Source organism: Danio rerio, chromosome 13 (genome assembly GCF_052040795.2).
Source record: "Danio rerio strain M-AB ecotype USA chromosome 13, GRCz13ab, whole genome shotgun sequence".
Taxonomy (NCBI): domain Eukaryota; kingdom Metazoa; phylum Chordata; class Actinopteri; order Cypriniformes; family Danionidae; genus Danio; species Danio rerio.
This window is the reverse complement of record NC_141033.1, coordinates 45,223,749-45,241,548: the sequence shown is the minus strand read 5'-3', so window position 1 is coordinate 45,241,548 and position 17,800 is coordinate 45,223,749. Positions and strand designations below refer to the sequence as shown.

Genomic DNA, 17,800 nt, shown 5'->3' with positions numbered 1-17,800 from the left:
CATTCCTCCATCTCAACAGGACATCTATGATCTAAAGGACCAGATTCAGGATGTAGAGGGCCGATACATGCAGGGTCTTAAAGAGCTAAAGGTAGAGGGTCCTGAGCTCAATGCATGCCTTCCCTCTTCCTCCACTAACACACCAGGCTCTTAGCACTCTTTAGTCTTGCATGAGTCTTGCATGAGTCTTTCACTTACTACATTAGCTCTTTACAGTCACGTTTAGCCCTCTGTTGTGTTGCCTAAAGAGATCATTTCTCCAAAGAGCCAAAGTCACATGGACATATTTTGTCTCGCACCCAACCTCTCCTAAAGAAGATGGAGAATGCAGACACACGATTTTGACCAGGACGTTTCAGATGCAACTGTGTAAAGAATTTTTGTGTTTCTGCAGTTTATATTGGGATGCTGGAGATCACTTTGATAATAATACAGACATAACAAGACATCTTAAAGAAAGAAAGAAAGAAAGAAAGAGAGAAAGAAAGAAAGGATGGAAGAAAAAGAAAGAAAGAAAGAAAGAATTGAATAAAGAAAGTTGAATAACAAAAGAATGAGTTTAATAAAGGAAGAATCAGTTGAATAAAGAAAGTTGAATAAAGAAAGAAAGTAAGAGTTAAATAAAGAAAAAAAGTTGAATAAAGAAAAAAAGAGTTGAAGAAAAAATTAAAGCAGTTGAATGACGAAAGAAAGAGTTGAAAAAGTATAGAAATAGTCTAAGGAGAGAAAGAGTTAAATAACGGAAGAAAAAGATGAATAAAGAAAGAATAAGTTTAAGAAAGAAAGAAATAGTTGAATAAAGAAAGAAAGAGTTGAATAAATACTTGAATAAAGAACAAAAGTTGAAGAAAGAAAGTTGGATAACGAAAGAGTTGAATAAAGAAAGAAATAGTCTAAGGAAAGAAAGAGTTAAACAACAAAAGAAAGTTGAATAAAGAAAAATTTGAATAAAGAAAGAAATAGTTGAATAAAGAGAATGAGTTTAAGGAAAGAAAGTTGAATAACGAAAGAGTTGAATAAAGAAAGAAATAGTCTAAGGAAAGAAAGAGTTCATTAACAAAAGAAAGTTGAATAAAGAAAGAAAGAGTTGAATAAAAAAAGAATGAGTCGAATAAAGAAAGTTTAATAAAGAAAGCAATAGTTTAAGAAAGAAAGATTTAAATGAAGAAAGAGTTTAATAAAGAAAGGAGTTGAAATAAATAGTTGAATAAAGAAAGAAATAGTTAAAGAAAGATTTGATTGAGGAAAGAAAGAGTTGAATAAAGAGAAATAGTGGAAAAGTTGAAAAAAGAAAGAATTAGTTAAATAAATAAAGAGTTTAATAAACAAAGAAAGGGTTAATGAAAGATAGTTGAATAAAGAAATAAATTAGTTGAAGAAAGGAAAAGTTGAATAAAGAAAGAAAGATAGTGGAATAAAGAAATAATGAGTTTAATAAAGAATTAGTTGAAATAAAAAAGGAAGAGTTGAATAAAGAGAGAGTTGAATAACGGGAAATAAAGAAAGAGTTGAATAACGGGAAATAAAGAGAGTTGAATAAAGAAAGTAGTTGGAAAAAGAAAGGAAGAGTTGAAGAAAGAGAGTTGAACAGTGAAAGAAAGTTGAATAAAGAAAGAGTTAAATCATGAAAGAGTTGAATAACGAGAAATAAAGAGAGTTGAATAAAGAGAGTTGAATAAATAAAGATTAAGTTGAATAAATAAAGTTTAATAAAGAAAGAGTTGAATCAAGAAAAAATAGTTAAAGAAAGGAAAAGTTAAAGAGCGTAGAAGAGTTATAATCTAGGGCTGCACAATCATTCTTTTCAGCATCGATATCGCAATGTGATCATTCACAATAGTCACATCGCAAGAAATGCAATGTTTATTTTGTGTTGAAATGTATCATTGGCATGTGTTTTGATGCCTGTGAGTGTATAATTATTTAAAAAAACATTCAGGTATAAGAAACTACCATTTGTTACCTTAACTGCTATTTATTTTATTGAATTATTCTTATTGTTTAACATACAGTGTACTGTACTCTTATACTGTTAGACTCGGAAAATAATAAAACACTTTATTTCAATCTTTTTCTTGACTGTATTTATAGATTGATATACATGAAAATACAGAAATGCACTGCAAATAGCACAGACCACAACGAAAACGTGTTGGGGGACTTAAAGAAGTTTATAGATTGTTAATTAGATTTTATGTAGATGCACTCCCACTGCAGAATCATCCCAATCAATCTAACATTATAAATCCAAATAGAGATATTTAGTCATATTGCGAAATTGCATTTACATCGCAATATATATCACAAAATTTAAAAAATCACAATGTTAGATTTTTCCAATATCGTGCAGCCCTAATAAGAACGCAAATGTTAGTATTTTATGTCCAAAAAATGTGCAATAAATATAAAGCAATTACTCAGAGTAATATAAAATAAAATAAATTCTTTCGAAGCAAGAGTGAATCAAATTGGTCAAAAAGTGAAAGTAAAGATGTTTTAATGTTATGAAAAAAGTAGAACTCTATTCACCAAGACACTATCTAATAAGCATCATAATCTACACATAAATATTATGCTGTGTTAAGTATAATATAGCATGTTCTCCCCGTGTTGGTGTGTGTTTTCTCCGGGTGCTCCTGTTTCCCCCGTAGTCCAAAGACATGCTCTATAGGTGAACTGAATAAGCTGAAATTGCTGTAGTGTATTAGTGTGAATAAGCGTGAATGGATGTTTCCCAGTACTGGGTTGCTGCTGGAAGGGCATCCGCTGCTTAAAACATATGCTGGAGAAAGTTGGCAGTTCATTCCTCTGTGGCAACCACTGATGAATAAAGGAACTAAGCCGAAGGAAAATTAATACATGAATTAAGTATAATATAGTATATAATATAATATTGTATAATAAGAAGAAATGTTTCTAGAGCTCAGGTTATCAATCCTCATGTCATCAATCATAAGACTTGAGAAAAATGGTCACCGGGGGATAGTTTAAAGGGGAAAATGGCATCAACACACATTCCTCCTTATTTTATCCATCCTAGCCTTGCTCCCATGTGTTAGACCTTAAGTGTCAGTATATGTAATGAATATATAAGCTTGCCTTGACTTTATCTAAATCATTTAATATATGGTTCAAGAGAAAATAAAAACAGGTCACTGTTAAAGCTTGAAAATCACTATGCTAGAGCACCAAATTAAGTAAAGGTCGCTCAACAATCACAGGAAATATTATATATATATACTGTATTTAATAGAAGTTATTTCAAGCTACAATGATATTTACTTTTTTTCCCTGGTTTTCATTAAATAAATTTAGCTTCGAGAAATCTCCTTCAGAATCTTATCAACCTCAACCTTTGAACGATGATGTACAGAACAGGTGATTGGAGCAAAGGAACTGTACAGGAGGAGCAAGTTATTTCCTATTTAGAAGGAATCACACAGACAAGCCTTATTTTATAAAAGCACACTAAGACCAGGGACGTATATTAGCCGAGTCGATGTATGTTATGTTGACTTTAAAAATGTCTGTATTTTTGGATGGATTACACTTTTACTTTTACCTGCACTTCACAGTTTTATCTAATCTTTAATGCAGTGGTCAGTGTGTGTTTTGTTTTGTTTTTGTTTTTGCCTGTCGAGTCTTGTAGTGATTTTGTAGCATATTAAGCTCTTCCAGTGCTTTTCACAGTAAGGATATTTCCTCTGCTTCCATCAGGAATCTCTGTCAGAAGTGGAGGAGAAGTACAAGAAGGCCATGGTTTCCAATGCCCAGTTAGACAATGAAAAAGCAAACCTCATATACCAAGTGGACACGCTCAAGGATGTCATTGAGGAGATGGAAGAGCAAATGTCCGAACTGCGCAGGGAAACGGAGGACAAATCAAAGGTGCCTGTGTTATATGTGTACAGTATTATGAAAAAATTATTCGTTTTGAGACGATTAATCCAATAAATATAGAATTGTGATCAGGGCTTGACAGTAACTTTTCTGATCACAAGCCATTGTGGCTAGTAGTTTTCCAACATTACTAGCCAATCGCCATTATCACTAGCCACAATGTGTTGTTGGCAAAATATAATTTGTATGCATAAATATGACTTTGGCATGCTAAAATTACTTGATTTAGAGTTTGTGGAATATCCACATGCCTCCTAATTCATGTTATTTTTTGTGTATGAGCTTGCTCAGTGAGCATGAGCACATTACAAATAGTTTTTATTTCACATGACTTTTCAGAGCTCAAAGGATTTACCAAATTTATCTCTATAACCACACTTAAAATAAATAAATATTTATTTCTTAGCCACATATTTTAAATAAGCAAAATATAGCTGTATACTATACTACACATATATGGGAAGTTAATATCCCATATCCTGTTTAAATAATAGTTCAATCGAAAGCAACTGGTGCTGCTTACAAAAAGGAGCTCTTGAAAGCAGCAGGACTGTGGGTGCATGAGCATAACTTTTTGTCTAGTCTATCTGAAAGAGAATCGATAGTTGAGTTGCATTTCCAGGCACGGTTGTTTCAAGCAAGGAAACAGGAGCGCACACATGTTTTAAACAGCACATCAGCTGTTGGCGCGAGTGATTATCCTCTCATTCAGTATTCAACCGGCTTTCTTTTGCCCACACAAACAAAATTATAGTTTTCAATCATGCTGCTTCTCAATTCTAAGATCCCATTTGCACGAATATTGGGTCATCCTTATTGTCGAACCCTGCTTTTAAGAAAGCTACTATTTAAAATGAATTTTCAACCAGCCAAAGTGGCTAGTGGAGGTGTCTGTCTAACCCGCCAAAGCTAAAATCTACCCGCATTTGGCGGGTGTTAATGTAAAGCCCTGATTGTATGATCTGTTATTACCACAGTGCATAGACCCAACTGTTCAAAAATGCAATGAAAGTTCTGATGTACAGTGGGAGAAATAAGTATTGAACACGTCATGTTTTTGTCCTGGGTATAATTTCTAAAGGAGCTGTTGACACAGGATTGAACCAGATTTTGTTAAAAACCCAAACAATACAAACATAAAAATAAAACAAAACAAAAAATTCTAAAAAAAAATGAGTGTATATAATAATGAAATGACTCAAGGAGAAAGTACTGAACTACTGAAATGTATTTAATACTTTATATAAAAGGCTTTTTTTTTTGATGATGGCAGTTTAAAAATGTGAATGAAGTCACATGAATTACTCAAGTGTGAGGTTTTTTTTCACAGACTTCCACAGAGTGTAAAAATCTTAATAGTTCTGTGGGTCTTTTTCTCTCAAATCTGAGCTTTATTTTGTCTTTTTCTATTGGATTTAAGTCAGTTGATTAGCTGGGCCTTTCTATCGCTCGATTTTCTTTCTTTGAAAGCATATGAGAGTTTTCTTGGCTCTGTTTTGGATCATTGTCTCGCTGAAATGTTCATCCTGGTTTCATCTTCATCATCCTGATGATGTAGATGTTGGACTGAAGCAGATGATATTCATTTACAATGACGAAGGGCAGAGGGTTGCTGAAGAAGTATTGAGAGATTCACTGCCTTTCTACACCTTCCTTTCTTCATGTGTTCAGTACTTTTTCCCTGCGTCGTTTCATTTTATTACACATAACTTGATTTGTAAACTAATTAGTTTTGTTTTCTTTGCGTATATGGATTTCCTTGGCTGTAACCAACATCTGGTGAAAATTTCACGTCAGCGGCACCTTTAGAAATATGTTTTCTGAGAAAAATGTTGAAATATTCCATACTTATTTCCCCCACTTTATTTAATAAATGTTGGAAGCTTTGCCAGATTAGGATGTGAATATTTTTTGTTCTTGTGATCGACAGGAGTTAGAGCGACAGAAGCACACATGTACAGTCCTACAGCACAAACAAGAGGAGCTGAAAGAGGGCATTCGTCAGCGAGATGAACTCATTGAGGTAAAGCCAGAACAGAAGTTATATTATCGACCCACCAGAAAAATTTACATTAGACTCTCTGATTTAAAAGCTTTTGCTGAATAATCAAGTTAAAGATGATTCAGAATCATCGTTGTGATTGAAAGTGCTGTTTGTTTCATTCTTCATGGATGAAGTTCATAATCTTTATATAATTCACTCTCGCCCAGTGAGATCCTCCTGTTTTCTCCCTTCACATGTCCCTGTATGTTCCTTTATTTCTTCTTTGTTGTGTCTTTTAAATCTCTGCTCTTTGTTTTCATCTTCTGCTTTATTAAACGCAAACCCCAGGAGAACCAGAAAATTCAGCAAAAGCTAGATACCCTCACGAGAGAGGTGTTTGACCTCCAGGAAACTGTTAACTGGAAGGACAAAAAGATTGGGGTAGGATGAAGAATGAGATGCTGTTTGGATTGAGGGTGGAAACACTTTAACTGTTTATGCATCTCTTTGTCATCCATTTAATTTTGCCAAGCCAGTCTGATTTCTTTACAAACAGTGAGTATTTTTACATGGACACCAATTATCCGATTTTAATGCGATTTAAGGCAATACTCTGATTAAGAGTTTGCCATGTAAACAGCGATTTTTGGTTAATTTAATTTGATTAAGATCATAATCAAACTAAATAGAAATGGAATTAAGACATGTTGAGTATGCAGATTTTAGTTGCATTATTGGATTGCGGTACAGACATGTAAACACCGCAATCAAACTATTATTGTCATGTAGGACTTTTCGCCACATATTACGACAGGATGTTTCATACACACACAGCTGTTTGACACTATTCTCTGCACCTATCGAGTTAGTAAAGGACCACAGACACACACACACACACCAAGAAATGCGGATGTTATTTTTTTCTCCGAATCTCTTTCACCAGTCCTTAATTCGTACTCTCATTCAATACCTCAGTTTGTCATGGGGGGCATGCATGAAATTTTCCTGAATGAAAATGCCAAACTGCAGTTAAGGTCGACAAATGAAAAATAAAACACCCGAAATTACATAAAACTGCAGTGGAAACGTGGATAGCGAGATGACGCAATGTCATTAATCGATCTATGTACTATGACATGTAAAACAGGATCATGAAAGGAACATTCGAAAAGCAACTCATGGAAACCCCTTAATCATATTATTTAGTCTTATTCAGATTTAGGCAAATAATTCCATTACTGATGTCCATGTAAACATAGTCAAAAGTGATGTTATGTATACAGTTATTCCCTTGTTAACACTTTAACTAGCATCGTAACCGCATGGTTGACCATTTGTCTATAGGTTGTCATTAAAACAAAACACTCAAAAATGCTTTTTTGAAACATTAGTGTACTAAAATATGCATGTGCATATAAAAACCTTGACATTTTTTGACTTGTTTTAAAAAAACAACTCTTAACTCTAAATTCTGAGTAAAACCAATTTCACAACTTGTTTTCAGTTTAATAAAATGATTTGTGTATAAATAGATTTATTAACACAATTTGCATAGCAGTCATCACAGAATATGTATTGTAGTTTCTGTAATTGTAAATGCATGCTGCCCTCTGCTGGCTTCTCATGAAACTTAACTGTGTGCATGGTGCATATGAACGTAGAACATCCAGTTTGAAAAAAAAAAATGAAAAAACAAAAATGTTTTATTTTTATATACTCACTTCTGCATGAAATTAAATTTATGAAATAACTGCTGAAGATATAAAAGAGCAAGCTAATTTTCTCACTCCTTCACTTCCTGTTCATCTGTCAACTTGGTCCTATTTTCATCCTGTTATCTGTGACTAAAGCTAGGGCTGGACAATGTATGAAATATTTGTGATGGTTAATCATGATTTATTATTATTATTTAAGATCACATCATTAGACTAGTTTCATGAAATAAAAAAAAAAAACTCATAATTTCTTTAAATCAGCATGGTTGATTTTAAACAATCAATTTCAAATGTTCAGGATTGTCATATTTCAATAAGACGTGTTTACATATAGTTTACATTATTCATATACATTAAATGCATCTAATTTGCAAAATATTGTCACCAAATAATTTTAAAAAGATGAAATATTACATAAAATAAATGTATGCAAAAATAAAACAACTTACTCTGACCTGTACTTTATTAAACAGATAAATAATTAGTGATCAAACTAACTTTTAGAATAATTTATTTAGTAAAAATGTATGGTGCTTATATGTAAAGCTATCTAAATAAATAAAAACATAAGTGCACTATTTATTTAGATAGCTAGCTATATTGTCCAGCACTAACTGCAGTGTTTTTCATTGTGTGTGTTTGCTGCTGTTTCTTTGCCTACTGTTCTCTTCACTCCTCTCTCTTTTCCTGCCCTGCGTGTGGCCAGGCCTTAGAGAGACAGAAAGAATACTTTGATTGCATTAGGATTGAGAGAGATGAGCTCAGGGATGAGCTGGCTGACCTCAAGGGGAAAAGCCGAATGGGAGAGGTACGTCCTTTAAGTGCTCCTGCACGGGATGAAAGCTTCACTTCAGCACTGAGTAACAAAAATAAACCAAGCATTTGACTTGTTGATTAAATGGCCTGTTATTTGTGTAGTACCAGTTTCATCTGCGTTTCATAAACCATGCACGATGTAAAGTTTGTCTATGATATTCAGTGTTAAAATTGAATATTGATCTTTTTTTATCTTGCATTATATTTATATTGACAGTTTTGATGTGAGATTTTTCCACTGAGCATATTGCAGTATATTATGGGATTGCCAGCTCTTATTTAGATACATGCAGTTCTGCTCTATGCAGATCTTAAAGAGGACATATGATGCATTTTTAAATGGTGTTATTTTGTATTTTGGTGTGCATTGTAATAGGCTTGCATGTTTTTTTGTTGTCGTTTGTTTCTGTACACCGTACATTATTTTAACACCTCATGCTTTTAGTCTGCCTGAAACATTCTGGTTTCCTAAAAACTCCTCCTTCCTAATAGGAGCCCCAATATTACCTTTATAATATTATTACCTGTATTTACCTGTATAATATTATACTTCCTAATATTTCGCCCCAAGTCGAGGGGAAACAAAAAGGGCATAATAAACGACGAAAAAAAAAAAAAAGTGTTGGGGTGGTGGATTTCCCAAACAAAACAAAACTTAAAGAAAAAGATTCCCTTCGGTCGACAACCAAGCCCACACACTCAGTTGAGAGTATATATGAATAGATTTATTCTAGAAAAATGTGATTAATATAAATGAGCATTTCGTCAGGGTGACCACAGGCCAAAATAACAAACAAAAGAATCTATAAAATAAATCCACTAAATTACCTATTACTATTTAAAGAAAAATACAAAAAAAGCTTACCTAACTCCCTAAACATAAACAAAGTTAAAAGTAGTCAAATAAATAGGCAGGTCACCCCTACACGCTCAAACTCTCAAAAATATTTTAACAAATGATGGTCATCAGTACAATGTTGGTTGTTGGTCGTCGGCCGAAGGGGTGAGGGAAACCCAGGAGCTCCACTCCACTGAACGCACAGAAATGAGCTCCCCGATCCTTGCTGGAAGCTCCTTTTTATACATGCTTTTGCGACCAGCAGCCAATCAGAACAGGGAATCACGCGATCATGGGAGCATATGAGACAACAGAAAAACAAGGAGGCGGGACAAAAGAAAAAGACAGAGTGCATCGCAATAATAAATAAATAAATAAACTCCAGTCGTAACACCCAGAGTCCTCTGATTGGCCAGCTGACCAGCCTCTTTTTCAGTAATGTAACATTATAATTACAACCTTCCATGTATTGTAAAGCAAATGTAAACACAAAAGTTTTGTGCACAGTTCTTCGAACTATTGATGTTAGAGGTTTGTGGAATAGTTTTAAATGAATGGATTTAGCCTGGTCTGAATCAGTGCTCTGTTAGATTTGAATAAATCTTTTTATGGGAGACTAAGACATTTGTAAGTGTTTTAAATGCACATATATATTACACAGTAAATGAAAGCATTACAAAGCATCATTTGACTTCTTTAAAATAAGTGTAATTATGAGGCAGCAGTCCTGCATTGTGCGCATGGGGAATGTCACTGAAAAATGTCACCCGTCTCTCACAGAAACATGGGCTGGTCATCATACCCGAGGACACACCAAATGGAGATGTCAATCACGAGTCGCCTACGTCAGGCATCACTGTGGTGACACAAGAGGCAGCGCAGGTGCTGGAGTCAGCGGGAGATGGACCTTTGGGTGAGTCTCTGAACTAATGCTGACAATTTTCAACTTCTTCACATGAATGATTGTGGTTTAAATTAACAATTTGATAAATCCTGAACCTTAATGTCCTATTGAAATTAAAGTTATTCCTTTAGGTGTTGGTATCAATATGTTAATCTATAATCCAAAGCAGTGGTTTTCCTCGAACTGTCATTTTTTTTGTATGCATCGTATATTCTTGCAATTGCCCTAGTGTGCCAGCATCAGTTTATTTATTTCAGTTCAGTTACTTTTGTTATAGACTTGTCGTCATACACCCCTGGTTCACTAACACATGTAATGTGTCCATATAGGTATTGAAATCTGGTACTGAATGACAAGACATTTTTTAATACTTGTCAGTATAGAGACAATTAGGTTGGCACCTAAAAAGACCTCGATACTCCACTCTACAGCTAATTTTACCACGTGAATATACATGATGTGTAAAGCCTATATTTAGTTATTGGCACACTTTATTGGTATTTACATACCTCACATGGATGAAACTTCAATATTGATGAATTACATGTTCATAAACTAAACATACCAGTTTAGTTTGCTGACCTGCTAATCCATTTATCCAATGTTTAATGACCTGATAATGCTGTGCGCAATGGATGCAGTGCAACACAGTACAACCAATTTCATCAACAATTAATCAGTTGTTCATAAATCATTGATTCAAATAAGGACGGTTGATTAAATCAAGTAGGGATTCATGTCATTATGCTACTAATAATGAATATATAATATAGAGAATATTTGTATTATTATAAAAATGTCATGGTAATGTTTGATTCTCGTCTTCATATCCCTAGATGTAAGACTACGAAAGCTTGCGGATGAAAAGGATGAACTTTTGTCTCAGGTATGATCATATATGAAGCAATTGAAACTGGATTATTGCCGTAGAAGAGTTGAAGTAACGCATCTCTGCACTTTTAGATCAGAAAACTGAAGATGCAGCTGGAGGAAGAAAGACAAAAGCATGCAAAGATCGACAGTGTTTACACAGAAGGGGAGCGAATGGAGAACGGCACTGACCTGCATTTCATCGAGATGCAGAGTACGAGCACTGACACGACATACAAACACAGGCATTACACTACAATATAGGGCTGCACAAAAGTGGAAATATGTGTGATAAAAATGTGATATTTTTTTCCTGCAATATATAGTCAAACCCAAAGTAATTCATACCCCTTGCAGATTCTGACTGCCACTTTTAGTTCAAAGGTAAATAAAAGCTGAGAAATATATTTTTTACACAATGATGCATCTTGTATATGGTCTTATTATCTTTTGGGAGATGCCAATATGATTTACAGTAAAAAAAACAAGAACATGCTGACTGAATAAAAGTAAATTTAAGTCAAAATTTGCCAGGGGTATAAATAATTTCGCACTTGACTATTATACAACTTTACAAGATGACTTGAGTAACATGCTTTTTATAAAGAACGGATGGTTTTGTAGGGGAGTGAATCACTTATAAAATGTATTTAAAACAAACTTCAAGCATAGATGATTACAATAGAGCAAAAATAAAGGGAAAGGGGCAGAAATTAAATAATCAAATGTAAAACTTTAACTGTAAAGTCTTTATAAATAATTGAATAATATTATCCTTTATTAAAGTTTCAAATGGTAACCTTTACTGTGCCTGAATGCTTTAAACGCTTTCAGGTCTTAAAAACATATACAATTGATAAAATTTCACTCCATTATGTTTAAACTCTGCAGTGACGCCACAAATCATATGTGTTTGAACTGTCTACTCTACTATAATCCTAATTCTGTGTTTACTTTTGCGGATGTACGCATTGTGATATCAATGCTGAAACAATATATTGGGCAGCCCTGCTACAATAACATCCATGTGTCATAGACACACACACACACACACATGCTTTAACACCATCTGTTTCCTGTAGGGGACACCAATAGACAGATAAGTGAATACAAATTCAAGCTCTCAAAGGCTGAACAGGAAATGGCAACGATGGAACAAAATGTAAGTGTGTTTATGGACGAACAGCACAATCATTTACAATAATATTTATTCATGTTCATTAATATTATAAATGTAACAAATTGTACGCTGAATTATTTACGTAGAACATCCATATTTTGACTATTTTCACAAAATATTTTTGAATGAATGTAATGTGTATTTGAAATAATGTATGCTTTTCTATCTATATCATATGTGTATATTATATACATACGTTATATGCATAATTATGTAAATTTGTCAATGACACACATGAAGGATGTATTAATATGTAAAATAGTAATATTGTCAAATACTACAATCTAAAATAGCTGTTTTGTATTTAACTATATTTTAATTGTAGTGTCTAAATAGAGTTTGTGATTGCATTTTTATTCCTTTTATTTTCAAAATGTACAAATATTTGAAGGTAATATAAAGTTTGTAATGTAAAGGATTGATTTATATGAAAACATGTAATAAAACTAATAATGATCTATTATTTTAGATGTTAAAAATAAGAATTGAATATTAGTATGTGTTCTGTTTTCTTCTGTGTCTTGCAGGTAAACAGACTTGAAGGACAGGTGTCCAGATATAAGGCTTCAGCAGATAATGCAGAAAAGATAGAAGATGAACTGAAAGCTGAGAAGAGAAAACTTCAGAGGGAGGTATGAACTCAACACTGGAAAAAAAATACAATCAGGCCCCGTTTACACTAATAGGTTTTAGTTTTAAAATGGCGTTTTAGAATGAAAACGATCCACATCCACACCGGCGTTTCAGCTAGCGTTTCTAAACAGCTCTTCGTCCATACTACACCACTGAAAACGCACATCACATGACCACACACACACACACTCTGGCATGCTCCAGGCAGTCGGCGGGTGCTTTAAGCACACTTCCACAGGTGAGAGCAGCGCATGTCCGATAGTTCATCAAGGATATACCCCTGGATCTCATATCACTATATTTGTTAAAGGGCCATGAAACCCCCTTGTTTCAGCAGGGTGTTTTCACACCTCTACTTTGGAAAAAGTCAGAAAAGTGGGCGTGTCAAGCTCTGTTTAGGGGGGAGAGTCAAAATATACACACACACACACACACACACACACGGGAGAAAGTGAAGGTGTTTACATGGACATATGTTGAATTTTTTGCCAAATAATTAAATGTTGGACTTTAACTGCAGTTTGGCTCTTTTAATTAGGGAATTCATTTATGCCCCTCGCGACAAACTAGATATTTGATTCGAGGAACTGCTCTAAGCGTGTATTTTTCATGCAATGTTTGATACCGCACGGCGAATGAGAGAAAAAAAAACCTCCGCATTTCCCGGAAACTTAGATGCACACAGCAGGTAGCGTCAGAAAGTCGCGTGTGTTATTCCAGTCACAAAATGCGGCGAAAATCCTACACGAGGTTAAAGTTTGGTTGTGGTGCTAACATGTTTACACTCGGTGCAATAGTTAACTTAGTTCGATACGAACAAACTGAATAAACAAAGAGCACTGGTCTGTAGAGACCGGACAATCACCAGCAACTAGTGCCGCGTCTTTATGAAGAGAAGACTACAAGCGAATCCGGATCTCAGCGTTTGGAGATGAGAACAGCTCTCAGGTAAACAATAATCCTCCTTAGACACGTAAGTTATTGTTGTCGAGCGTCGCGTACACTGTTAATCCACACGTGACTCCAGCTGCGCTCTCACAGAGAGAAAATGAAAACAAAACTTAACTGCAGCAAACTATAAAAGCATCACTTCACGCTTGTTTTGCCAACACAACGTGGCGTCTCTGTCGTCGAAACTCTATGACAGTAATGAATATTAATGAAGTTGCACAATAGAGCGCGCTGATTGGTTTGAACCAAGCCTTATTCATGCATTAATGCATCACACTGTAAGACGTAATAAGACACACTCTGGCACAGACGTCCAGTCTGCACGCTGGAATACAACGCTATTATGTCATGGCCGTGACGCAGCTTCAAAAATTAGTTTCAAACCGGAAGTACGAATTTGCTTGAAATAACGCAAAAACAACCAATTTACACTTTTTAGTGAAATATAGGTGTCCTAATAGTGTTTTTAGCAGTGTGGGACACATACAACTGTCAACAGCTCAAAAAATGTGTTTTGGTGTTTCGTGACCCTTTAAACGTGAAATTTAATTCATCTGTTCTCTATCTAACGACTCTTCTGTCTTTTGAATCTATACTTTTCTCAGGAATTGTGTTTTGGCTGAGCGCCAAGAGTTTTTATATTAATTTCTGTAACCTCTAAACACCGTCATCTATGTAGATTTATTTATTTTTAATGGACACAAGAGTAGTACCACTAAACAATCCAGATGCCAAATCCTCACTCAACATTTTTTTTGTTTTGTTTTGTAGCTGCGCACAGCACTAGACAAGATCGAAGAAATGGAAATGACCAACAACCATCTTGTAAAGCGCCTAGAGAAGATGAAAGCCAACAGAAACGCTCTTCTGTCGCAGCAGTGAAGACGGACTCCCCAACACCGCACAGTAGGACACCAAAAACAAAACCGCAGGCCCTTTACCTTGTTTTACACCCTACTAAAGCAACATGGTCAGGGAAGGGAGCCGCTAAACCTGAGAATGTTTTTCTGATGGTTTTGTTGTTGTTGGTTTTTTTAAAAAGCTTGGTACGTCATGGTAGCCGTGAGGTTTCATTACTCGGACTGGGTGCTCCCCCCCCCTTCCTCTTTTGTAAGTTGCACGAGTATAAAAGCGCTTTTTAAACTGTACATCAACCTGAACGCAGGGCCCTCGACATCCGTGTAAATGCTTACACAGCAATGTGCCTTCACAGGGAGGATGAGGGTTATATGCATTATAACACTATACATGAAAACCATATATTTCTACCGGTACGAAAAGAAAACATTAATGTGTTTAATTAAGGGTACGGCCATGAGTTGAACATTATAGAAAATCAATCATGTCTGCGATGGTTTCAACTAAGTGTTTTTTTTTGTTCCTCAAATATTTAAGATATTTCTTGAAAATAAATGTGTAAATGAATGCAGTATGAATGGGTGGATGATTCATGAATTGTGATTGTTTGCAGGGCACATTGATATTATTTTTTTGAAGTGCTTTTTCACAATGGACTACATCAGTTTTACACTAAATGCAGCGATTTTAAACTCCCAGTGAGAGACCGTTGTTTCTACTGTGACATTGTGAGATCTCAGATTTGTGTCCCAAATGCCACTCGATGCCTTTCACGATGCTGTTGTATTCAGGTTTGATGCAACTTCTTTCTTTTTTTAAAAATCACACTAGAAACAAATTGTCTGACACTTCACGCACACAGTGATTGACTAAAGCAACTGCAAAGTATACTGTAAATAAACTACATGATTTACAAACTGACTTTTCTTTCAGGAATTGTTTTTAAATGTGATTTCTACATCACAAAGAACCTGTTTTTAGCTGCTGTTAAAGGGCTGGGGTCATTTGCTTCCATGGTTAACAGTTTATCCTGGGTTTTCATAATATGTTGTTACATGCTGTAACATTCATTCATTCGACTTAGTCCCTTTATATCCGGGGTCGCAATGAACCATCAACTTATCCAGCATGTTTTGCACAGCAGATGTCCTTCCAGCTGCAACCCAATACTGGGAAACATCCATACACACTCATTCACACACATACACTACGGATATTTTAGTTTATCCAATTCACCTGTACCACATGTCTTTGGACTTTTGGGGAAATGAGAGCACCCAGAGGAAACCAACACGGGGAGAACATGCAAACTCCACACAGAAATGCCAACTAAACCAGCAACTTTTTTTCTGTGAGGCATCTTGTTGCCCCATGCCGTAACACTTGGACTTCATTTATCATGATGCTGCAAAGTGGTGCAAACCCAGCGGCCTGTACCATGAAGCTGGAATAGCTGGCTAGCCGATTAAATTCGTTTGGTTTCCACCAATTCTGGGTTTTAGATACCATGAAGGTAGCTCAGCTCAGCTGCTCTATAATACCATGGCAACAAAGAGTAATTAAGTCGAGCTGCCTTCAAATTACCTAAAAGCCAAAATTGGTACAAACTAAACAAAGACCATGGGCACGGGTACGGTGTAATGGATGGCGGACGTGACGTGTTGAGATCCTGAAGTGTGAGTGTTTTAAAACACTGCACCGAAGCATGATCCAAAAAACACCAGGTCACGTGACTAAAGTAATTTAAAACATTGTTCATTTAAGATGCATTTCGAATCTGCGTTTGACAGGGTAAAAAAAAAAAACACCTTTGTCTTATGTAGCCCAGTGGACCCTGCGTGTGCACAGAGTAACTGCAAATGGCCAGAGTTTGAATTCAGACTTGTACAAATGCTCTAAAATTATGATTTGGTGTGTTTTAATGTTACTTTTTTATGACCAAAACAAGACCTCTCACCGCTCAACTAAATTACTTGAAACCTTAATTATTCCACATGGGGTTTAAAACCTCAACTAGCTTAACTGTTTCTTTGAATAAGCTGTTTTTTGTAAATTGTCTAGGCCAATACATAAAAATGAGCATTTAAGTGTCACTGTACAGAATGCTTTTAAAACATTTCGAAGCTTCGACTGTTTCATCGTTTCATGAAGCCTCACTTTGCCCACCACTAGTTAAGAGTTAGACTTGGGATCCAAAGCTTTCAGGTTTAAGCCCTATCACCAGCAGGTCATTCCTTTGACAAGCCACTGAACTCCCAATTTCTCTGGGTATGTGTTTTAAGGTGCTCATGTGGTTTTAGTTAAAAGCATCTGCTAAATGCATAAATGTAAACTTCAAATCTAACCGGCTAGCCAGCAAATTCATCTGCTCTCGAGCAAGTTTCATAACCCTTGGTAAAAACCTATCCTATTAATCCTATTTCTAATTGTGTGAAACAGTTATTTACCTGAAATTAAAGGGGACAGTTCGCCCCAAAATTAAACTTACCTCAACATTTACTCACTCAAGTGGTTCTAAATAATATGCATTACTTGCACCAATCAGTCTATTCTTGGTAAAAGTCTGAAATTGGAAGATCTAGAGCACCAATAGACATTGTGTTCACAAGACTGTTTTCTCGTAAAATAGGTGCAGATTAACGTTTGTAGTTTGATCTACAGTAACATCTGAAATAGCTAATCAGTGAATACTGTAGGACGGAATACACCTAGAATATCCCTCAAAACACTGAAAACTTTAATATGTTTTATTAATAAACTAGATGTAATCAAAAATAAATGCATAAATGACTGAAGCATGTATTGTCAATGTATGTCACACACTGTTTCAAACCAAACTTTTAAGATTTTCTTCCTTTTGTTGAACACAAAAAATATTCTAAACATTTTGGGAAAAAACATCCAGAGTAGGAACAAAAATTACCATGCAATCAATTGCTATTTTCCCAACATTCTTCAGTATATCTTCCTTTGTGTTTAACAGAAGAAAGAGACTCGCGCTGGTTTGTGATAAGTGGATGACAGAAGTTACATTTCGGGTGAACAACGATAAACCAGGACGATATCAAAATTAGTGTTGTATGACTTAAGGGAAGGGCATTGTGGAAATGTGTCAGTTTAACATTTTAAAAGACAATCCAGTTAACAAAAC

At 35.1% G+C, this 17,800-nt stretch overlaps 1 protein-coding gene across 28 annotated transcripts in view; it reads left to right on the top strand.

Annotated features, from left to right (window-relative positions):
• Positions 1 to 15,570, top strand: part of lrrfip2 (leucine rich repeat (in FLII) interacting protein 2) — a 54,201-nt gene extending 38,631 nt beyond the window's left edge. For 7 of the 28 annotated variants that reach the window (XM_087277600.1, XM_087277582.1, XM_087277593.1 and 4 more), the window contains 11 exons: positions 20 to 91; positions 3,718 to 3,888; positions 5,831 to 5,923; positions 6,233 to 6,325; positions 8,306 to 8,407; positions 10,034 to 10,166; positions 10,994 to 11,043; positions 11,121 to 11,241; positions 12,110 to 12,189; positions 12,735 to 12,839; positions 14,563 to 15,570. In XM_087277600.1, coding sequence (XP_087133726.1) covers positions 20 to 91; positions 3,718 to 3,888; positions 5,831 to 5,923; positions 6,233 to 6,325; positions 8,306 to 8,407; positions 10,034 to 10,166; positions 10,994 to 11,043; positions 11,121 to 11,241; positions 12,110 to 12,189; positions 12,735 to 12,839; positions 14,563 to 14,673 — 1,131 coding nt within the window. In that variant the 3' untranslated portion in view covers positions 14,674 to 15,570. 28 annotated transcript variants of the gene reach the window in all.
• Positions 15,571 to 17,800: the final 2,230 nt, after the last annotated feature.